The sequence below is a fragment of the Adiantum capillus-veneris genome, chromosome 19 (assembly GCF_014529385.1).
Source record: "Adiantum capillus-veneris isolate H3 chromosome 19, ASM1452938v2, whole genome shotgun sequence".
NCBI lineage: Eukaryota > Viridiplantae > Streptophyta > Polypodiopsida > Polypodiales > Pteridaceae > Adiantum > Adiantum capillus-veneris.
Window position 1 is genome coordinate 90,333,768 of NC_140949.1, and position 9,403 is coordinate 90,343,170.

Here is a 9,403-nt window from a genome sequence, read left to right on the forward strand (position 1 = left end):
TCTCACACACACACGCTCTCAAACACTCACACAAAACAAGAGTCTACACTGCAAAGAAAGAGAGCAAGCAAACCGTACATTCAAGAATGAGATAAAAGTTAGAGTTACAAGCCCTTATGTGAGTCGTCCCAACCACACTTGGACACCCACACTTGGCCGACAGTTAGTATGGTTTCTCTCTCTCTCTCTCTCTCTCTCTCTCTCTCTCTCTCTCTCTCTCTCTCTCTCTCTCTCTACATTAAATGTAGCGTGCGCCTATCATCGACGATCACCCATGAATACATGTGTGGAGCCAACAAGCCCGGCCCATAGCTCAATAATAATAAGGAGCATGACCAAGTTAACAAAGAGGGACCGCCATTGCCAGTTCCTCTGGAAGGGTGCTAAGAATGGAGCAGATGTCCATTGTTTCTGCAGAGTGAGCATGATGTTCGCCATGGTTGAGAGCTTTAGGAGGGGGGAGTAGAAGTTGTTGTTGTTGGAGGGGGTGAGCTTTGAAGGCTTGATGAAGCTTTTCCAAGTACTCAGGTGGTAAAACCTGATGAAAGATAGAGTCATCTTGATGATCCCCAGAGGTGAAGAACAATGGGTTGAGTGTCGAAAGGTTTGGCACCAGGAGGGAGGTACGTAGAGGTAAAGGATTAGAAGGATCCCATACGTTCAGATTATGGGCAGCAGGGAAAGAGGAGGGGCATGGGAAGGATTGGGGAAACATCCTGCCCCTAGGGTAGGGGCATGCGACAATGTGCATGCGGAACCCTAGTCCATGACGTGAAGCTCAACACACTGAATGCACCTTGCTATCCTCTCTCGTGGGGTACATACTAATGTTGTCAAATTTATATCAAGTGAATGGTTTAAATGCATGAAGAGTATGAGATAAGTGAAATATTAATGTATTGCCAAAGTAGTTTTAGGTTGTATAGTAATGAATTGTTTTTTTGTTTTGGTATTTTGATGTAAACGAGTGCAAAATTATTAGATTGGCAATTATAAATTTTGCCCTTCAATGTGACGCCCTCGTTTGGGGCGTCGGTGAAAAGGGGCCGCGCCGGCTCACCTGTGTTGCAAACAGGACCTGCAGGCAAGCAAACGCATACACAAGAACGAAACTTGAAAACTGAACGCAAGAGGGATACGAGAGTGAGGGACGCGAACGAATGATCAATATCATAAGAAAGTGCCGAATACAAGGGACGCGAAGAATCACATGAAAACGGGGCTCGCAAGTTGGAGGAAGTGGCACATACTTCCCTTATATACACCCCCGGGTTGAGAGAGCTTGATGCCCACGTCAAGCCGAGGTTTTGAGAGGTGCCGATACAAAAGTTGATGCCGAGGTTTTGGGGCGGATATTTACAAGGGGGGAGTGAAGTGTTGCCAAAAATGTCTAGCTACCTAGGGTGATGCTATTTACAAGTGGGGGGGAGGACTACTCTATGTTGTTTTCATGTAGTGTGTTGTCCTCCTCTTCAGTGGGCATGTTGTAGAAGCGCAGCACAAGGGGTCTTCCGAGTCAAAGCATGATTTCTTTAGGTACCCAAGTGCATTCTGTCATGGGGCGATTGCGCCATTTGACATAGAAGAGTTGTCCCCGGCGCCCAAAACGCGACTTTAGGATGGCCTCCGGCTCATGTGGCGGGCCATCCTTTACATATTCGGGGAGGCTTCTACCATAGGTGGTATCCGGCACAAACCTTTTGAGTAGACTTACATGGAAGGCGTTGTGGATGTTGACATGTGATGGGAGATCCAGCTTGTAGGTGATGTCGTTGTAGGACTTGAGCACTTTGTATGGACCATAGTAGCGGTGGTTGAACTTCGGGGAGAGGCCTTGAGGGAGAGTGATATTCTGGGAGCTGACGAGGACTAAGTCACCTTCTTGGAAGAATTCGGCAGGCCTTCGTTTTTGGTTGGCGTATTTGGCGATGCGAACCTTGCTTTGCTCGAGGCTTTTCTTTGCGCGTTGCATGCGCGTTTGCCATTGTTGAAGAAACTCCTCACATTCCAGATCCTGGGCATGCACGTCGCCGGTTGCCAATGCAAGAGGGGTGATGACTTCTTTACCTGTGGAGAGCTTGAATGGGGTATAGCCAGTGCTGCTGTGGATGGATTTGTTGTAGTGGAATTCCAAGTTGTCCATGTATTCAGACCAGTCCTTCTGATCTGCCTTGACGTAGCTACGGATGTAGTCTTCGATGCCTTGGTTGACTCTTTCAGTTTGCCCATCTGTTTCGGGGTGGTAGGCGGAGGAGAAGCGTAGCTGGGTGCCTAGTAGCTTGAAGAGCTCGCGCCAGAGGTCACTGAGGAAGCGGGTGTCGCGATCAGAAACTATGGCTAAGGGTAGGCCGTGGTATTTGAAGACTTTGGCGAAGAAGTGTTTGGCGACTTGGTAGGTGGTGACGGGAGGCTTTGCAGGTATGAAGTGGGCTTGCTTGGTGAAGTAGTCGACGACCACCATGATGGTAGTGTGGCCGTGGGAGGGGGGGAGGTCGACGATGAAGTCCATACTTACCATGTCCCAAGGCCGGGAGGGTGTTGGCATGGGGTGGAGGAGGCCGGTAGGCTTGACTCTTTGAGCTTTGACCAGTTGACAGGTTGGGCAGGTGCGTATGTAGTCGATGACGTCATCCTTCATTTTGGGCCACATGTAGTGTTGATGGAGTTTGTCATAAGATCTCTTCTGGCCACCATGTCCAGATAGCTTGCAGTCATGAGCCTCCCACATGAGGTCTTTCTTTAGCTCTGGATCATTGGGGATGTAGATTTTGCCATGCGCGTAGAAGAGGTTATCTTTGACTTCGAAGAGGCCCAGGGAAGCTTTGCCAGAGATGTGGTCATTGAGCATTCGGAGGACAGCGGGGTCAGCTTTTTGAGCGTCGAGGATGCGCTGGTGTAGGGTGCTGGTTGCTGTGGAGATGGCTATGAGGGTGGGTCTTCGACTGAGGGCATCTGGCATGACATTTGTGGTGCCAGGTTTGTGGATGATGTCGATGTCGTACTCTGCAAGTGTGTCTTGCCACCTGGCTTGCTTGGGGGTAATTTTGGGCTGTGTTTGGAAGTACTTGAGCGAGATGTTATCTGTGTAGACTTTGGTGTGCTTGTCTTGGACATAGTGTCACCACTTTCGGAGGCAGCGGACGACAGCGAGCATTTCCTTCTCATGTGTGGTCCATCTTGTCTCTACATCTGTGAATTTGTGGGATTCGTAGGCGATGGGTTGATTCTCTTGCATGAGGACACCCCCAATGGCACCATCTGAGGCATCAGTATGAACTTCAAAGGGTTTAGTGAAGTCGGGTAGTCGGAGGACGGGGGCACCACACATGGCTATCTTCAGGTTCTCGAAAGCTTCTTCTTCTCTGGAGGTCCACTGAAAGGGTTTGTGGCCTTTGGTTATCTCTGTAAGTGGTGCTGCAATCTTGCTGAAGTCGCGGATGAAGCGGCGTGTGTACTGACAGAAGCCCACAAACTCTCGGACTTCTTTGATGGATGTCGGGGGAGCCCACTTGATGACGGCGTCGACTTTCTTGGGATCCACCATAATACCTTCGGACGTGACGATGAAACCGAGGAACTCGATGCTTTGGACAGCAAACTCACACTTTTCGAGCTTGGCATAAAGTTGGTGCTCGCGGAGGCGCTGGAGTACTGCGGCGACATGCTTCTGGTGCTCTTCTAAGGTCTTGTTGTAGATGAGTAGATCGTCAATGTAAGTAATGAGAAAATCGTCAATCATGTCGCGGAAACTGTCATGGATTATTCGGCAAAAAGTGCCAGGACCGTCGGTGAGACCGAAACCCAGGACAAGCCATTCCCAGGAGCCGTAGCGTGTGCGGAAGGCGGTCTTCGCAATGTCTTTAAGGGAAATGCGGACTTGGTGATAGCCTGAGCAGAGATCGATGCGCGTGAAGTACTTGGCACCCTGTAGTCTGTCTAGGAGGTCTTCCATGAGGGGAACTGGGTACTTGTTTTTGATAGTGATCTTGTTGAGGGCCCGATAATCCACGCACAGTCTCATCGAGCCATCTTTCTTCTTGACAAACAGGACTGGGGCCCCAAAAGGAGAGCTGTTGGGCCGGATGAAGCCTTGATCCTCTAATTCTTGGAGTTGCTTCTTGAGCTCTTTTAGCTCCGTGTCATTCATACGGTAGGGGGCCTTGGCCGGGGGTGTACTCCCGGGGATGAGATCAATTTCATGTTGAAATTGTCGTGGAGGGGGTAGGCCGGGGGGAAGTGCTGGGGGCATGACATCTTTGTACTTCTGGAGAATGGGGGTAAGTGAGGGATCACCCACTTTGGCCTGTTCGAGGGTGATGGAGTTGAGTCTTACTGTGGGCCGTTCCTGTGCTTGCATGATGCAGAGGTGAACTTGAGCTCCTTTCTTGAGAGCCCTCTTGGCTTGCTTTGCACTCATGAGATTGAGTCTAGGGGAAGATGTCTCTGGGACTTTTTGTTTACCTTTCATTGCTGCCAATTGAGCGGGGTCATTGCGGTTGATGGGGGGGGGGGTTGGTTTGAAGATGTACCTGACGTGTGAATGCTTGCTTTGTTGTGAGTCTAGCGCCTTGGACTGTAACTACTTTGCCTTGATTGTTCAGAAGCAATTGGTCCACCTTCATGCCTAGGAGTGCAATGAGATACTTGTCGTTGAAGGGCAGACCAATGATTGCCTCGAAGTCGTCCATTGGTACCACTATGAAGTCAAGTCGACATCTGAATTCACCCATCTCAATCCTGACTTGACGGGCTGCCTTGACATTGTTATCCTTTCCTTGGGCAAACTTGATAGTGGTTTCATTTACGGTGGTGAGGCGTAGGCCCAGGCGAGCGGCGCACTGCGGGGATAGAAAATTGTGTGTAGCGCCTGAGTCTACCATGATCCATTGCGACTGTGATCCAATTGTTGCCTGGACATACAGGTTCTGGATGTCCGTGATAGCTGCCGCCATGCATTGAGGGTGGAGGGATACCGCTCCAATACGTGGTTGTTGGTCAGCAACAGGGGTATCCCTTTCTTCGATTCTTATGTTGGGGGGGGAGGGTGGTTCTTCTATTTGGAGGGTGTTGACCCTGCTAGATGAGGATGATGCCTGATTTCTCTTTCGGACACATGCGTAGTTGGGTCCATGGGCGATTTTGCAGTCACTGCGCCAGATGCGATCGGGATGCGGTTGGTTATTGTTGCCATTGTAAGTATTGCTATAAGAGTTGTGAGCAAAAAAGTTGCGTGGGACTAAGGCGCCATTTCCGTGGCCTAATCCTGGGTTGACATTGGGTGGTGGTGGGCGGGGGTCATTGCTTCTGTTATTGGTTATAAATTCGCGGCCTCGCCCGGCGGGTGGGTTAGCCCAGTTGCTGGAGGCCGTGGGGGCAAAATGGTTGGGGCGAGGGTTATTTGGAGGCAAACCTGGTGTTGAACTTGTGTCACGTAGCTTTTCGGCCATATTGGCGGCCACTTCCCAGGTGTTGGGATTCTGTTTTTCTACCTCTCGACGGGCCCGGGGCTTAAGGCCGTGCAGAAAACCATGTAGCCTGTCTGTTGTGTGCATCAAGGGGAGTTGGAGCATGAGTCGACAGTATTTGACAATGTATTCTGATATGTGGCCATCCTGGCGTAGATCGCGCCACGAATCTCTGACTTTGTTGCCCTCATTCTCTGGGACAAAGTAGCTGAGCATGTCTCTTTGTAGGTCCTCCCAGTCCTCCCAGTGCTTTGATAGTTGTTCAGTGAGGAACCATACATAGGCGTCGTCGGCCAGGAAGGTTTTGGCCACTTGTACCCATCTGCGTCTGCCTATGTTGTTCCACTGCATGTAGTCTTCTACCTCTCTGAACCACTTGTTGAGTTCCAGTGAGGTACGGTGGCCTTTGTATTTCTCTAAGGGAATGGGTTTGAATTTTCCCAGTCTGTTCTCATCGGCTAGATTTCTCTCAGGACTGTAGTAGCGCCCTTCACTTTGGTCATCCGGATAGTCTTCATCTTCGTTGACTGTCCCTAGCCTTCCGGGCCGCGATCGCTTTTGTGTGTTTTGTCGGGTGTTAACATTGCTTGTGTCTGGGCGGTCTTCGTGTCGTCGGCCTAGCTGTGTTTGAATCAGGTCGCTCAGGTTAGCAGACATCAGGTTGATCTAGTGTTCCACGGAGGCCATGATGCGTGCCTCCAGTCTTTCTTCCATTAGGTCTTGGTCATCTTGTCGCAGCTTCGTCTCCTTCTTCTTCTTGCGATCTCTACTCAGGTTAGGCTCGGTCCTGTATCCTTTGTCACCTTCTTGATTTCCAGCCATTTTTGTACTCCTATGGCCGAACCCGCGAAAAGACTCAAAAATGTCAAAAATTGAAAAACTGCGAAAAACGGGCTTGAAAACGTCGAAAAACGATGAAACAACGCAAAACGGGTTCCAAAACGACGAAAACCACGAAAAACGGGTCAAAAACGATGAAAACCGGTCCCAAACGGCGTAATACGGAGCAAAACGAGGTAAAACGTTGAAAATGGGTGAAGAATGTGAAGGAACGCGTCAAAACGGGACAAAACGCGGGTCAAATGAGGCAAAACGGCAAAAAACGATTGGGGACATGGAGAAAACGTAAGGGACGGGGCAAAACGGGCCAAGAACGCGGAGAACGGGGGTCAAACGGCGAAAAACGGTGGGGAGCGTGAAGAAAACGCAAGGGACGGGGCAAAACGGGACAAAAACGCAAGGGACATGATGAAAACGGGGCAAAACGGGCCAAGAACGCGAAGAAACGTGGCCAAACGGGCAGAGAACGTGGTGACAACCACGGGCCACGGGTCGACGTCGGGTCGACGAGGACTCGAGCCGAAGCTCTGATACCAAGTGTGACGCCCTCATTCGGGGCGTCGGTGAAAAGGGGCCGCGCCGACTCACCTGCATTGCAAACGGGACTTGCAGGCAAGCAAACGCATACACAAGAACGCAACTTGAAAACTGAACGCAAGAGGGACACGAGAGTGAAGGACACAAACGAATGATCAATATCATAAAAAAGTGCCGAATACAAGGGACGCGAAGAATCACATGAAAACGAAACTCGCAAGTTGGAGCAAGTGGCACATACTTCCCTTATATTCAACATAACCTGCCCATGCCTGCCTGTCATTATAGACATTTTGGGTAACCCTTCAAATCCTATCTCTTAAGGGGTTAGGGCCATGTGCATTGTGGTACCTTGCAGTTTCGGTGTGACTTTGGACTGGAACACAACTGGCCATGTGATGAGCTTGCCGATGAATACCGCTGGTGGGTCACACGATTATGGTTGTCCACACTCCACAGAGGTGGAGGAGGTTGCACTGTGCAGTACACGACTCACGAGTTTGGGTCGTCAACGACCTCATTTTTCGAAGGGAATATTTGCGGTGATCGTCGGCGGGGATCGTGTGGACGACTGCCCAAAAAGTGACTCCACTCAAGAATCCAGGCAATGAGCATAAGAGAGACGCTCACGAGTCACTGTTCAGATAGAGAGAGGAGAGAGGGTCATCAGAGAGATCCAGAGAGGAAGCCTGAGTCCCGAGTCCAGAAAGGCAGTGAGGGGATCAGAGACACAGGCTGTTGGCCCCAACAGTCACCAACTACCATAACGGCGTCGGCTTGCTCTTTTGCTTGCAGCCTTTTCAAGGGCGACGCTTCCCTGACTCTCCCCGCCCCCCCCTCCTTTTCTCTCTCTTGCAAGTTGTGCAAATCATGCAAACAACGAGAGCGTGAGTGATTATTATGCACTCCCTCTGAAGACTCGCTGCTGTGCCTTTTCAATCTCTGCTGGCCCCACCCCTCCTCTATCCGCGCCGCTGATAGAGGCCGACCCTCGGCCTCCCTCCAAGAGCAGAGCGTGCCCTCGGCCGCTCCTGTTCTCTCGTATTTAAACTCAAGCTGTGCAACCCTAATCAGTCCATCTGAATTCCCGGCTCGTGCCCATCTCATTCGCTGCATGTGAGCTTTCTTATGCCTTCCCTGATCAATTAAACGCTATCGTTCACATGCTCAGATCAACGCTAGGCGCATTTCACAGGCTCACACATGCATGCCCTTGACATCAGCTCTAATTCATGTTTTTCATGTTTCTGACCTGGTTGCGCCTTTTCGCAGGGAGGCATTGATGTATCGTCGTAGCCGCTCTCTCGGCCAACTGCTGGTTGTGGTGGTGGGTTTGTGGGCAGAGTGGAGCTTCGTGCTTAATGTGGTCGAGGGTGCAGGAAGGGGCAGTTCCTACGAAGAGCCGCAAGGAGTAGGCGGTTGGGAGGAGGCACACGCCACGTTCTACGGAGGCAGCGACGCATCGGGCACAATGGGTAAGCAGCATTTGTAATAGTACATTGGTATAATACGCCATACTGGGGTGTGAATGTCGTGCTGTATGTGTCGCAGCTGGCGCTTGTGGCTATGGCGATCTCTACAGCCAGGGGTACGGCACTAACACGGCGGCATTGAGCACAGCGCTGTTCAACGGGGGCAGGGTATGTGGGGCATGCTTCGAGCTGGCATGCCGGAGCGATATTGATCCAGAGTGGTGCTTGCCTGGTGGACAATCCATTATCATCACGGCCACCAACTTCTGTCCGCCCAACTATGCGCTGGCCAATGACAATGGCGGCTGGTGCAATCCCCCTCTAAAGCACTTCGACATGGCGCAGCCGGCATTTGAGCATATTGGCAAGTACAGGGGCGGCATAGTGCCCGTCAAATACAGAAGGTGAGGTCTGGAGCACACACATTACAGACTACTTGTCAGTGCACACGCACTTTTCTCCTCTCTCTCTTCCTTTGGATTGACAGCCACGTGTCTGTTTCCAGGGTGCCGTGCGAGAAGAAGGGCGGCGTGCGCTTCACCATCAACGGCAACCCCAACTTCAACCTGGTGTTACTGACGAATGTGGGGGGTAGTGGGGACGTGGTGGAACTGTGGGTGAAAGGGGCCCGAACCGGCTGGATTCCCATGAAGCGCAACTGGGGTCAAAACTGGGAGTGCGACCAGAAGCTGGTAGGGCAAGAGCTGGCCTTCCGTGTCATTGCCGACGACGGCCGGACTCTTACCGCCTATGGCGTCGCCCCCGCCGATTGGCGTTTCGGCCAAACCTTCGAAGGCACCCAATTCTATACATAGACCTTGGAATATTCGACACTATATTATATGTGGCTCTAGTTATATAGCTCACTTCATTTGGAAATTGGAGCTGTGGTTGGAAGTTAAATGTCCTATTTGCCACCCGCTCAATTCTTATGTGTAGCCCACCACCCTCCATCTAAATGGATTGAGGGAATGAGGCGCCGGTAGCTTATTAGTAAATCTAGGGCTTTAGAAGCATCATCCATTTAGAAAATGTGCGTATTTATCCCCCCGCCACCCCCCCCTTCAATTGTAGCTCATGTTTTCCCCT

General features: G+C 51.1%; 1 protein-coding gene across 1 annotated transcript; it reads left to right on the forward strand.

Moving 5' to 3' along the window:
* The first annotated feature begins 7,826 nt into the window (after positions 1-7,826).
* LOC147434447 (expansin-A4-like) lies at positions 7,827-9,193 on the forward strand. Its single transcript, XM_086490911.1, has 4 exons — positions 7,827-7,958; positions 8,115-8,317; positions 8,394-8,718; positions 8,820-9,193. Coding segments are annotated over exons 1-4 (840 nt in total). The 5' UTR covers positions 7,827-7,956; the 3' UTR covers positions 9,130-9,193.
* Positions 9,194-9,403: the final 210 nt, after the last annotated feature.

Excerpts from the sequence above, each read along its gene's own strand:
- LOC147434447 (XM_086490911.1), top strand. Across the intron at positions 8,318-8,393 it reads CGACGCATCGGGCACAATGG|CTGGCGCTTGTGGCTATGGC; the intron begins GTAAGCAGCATT and ends TATGTGTCGCAG. Across the intron at positions 8,719-8,819 it reads GTGCCCGTCAAATACAGAAG|GGTGCCGTGCGAGAAGAAGG; the intron begins GTGAGGTCTGGA and ends GTCTGTTTCCAG.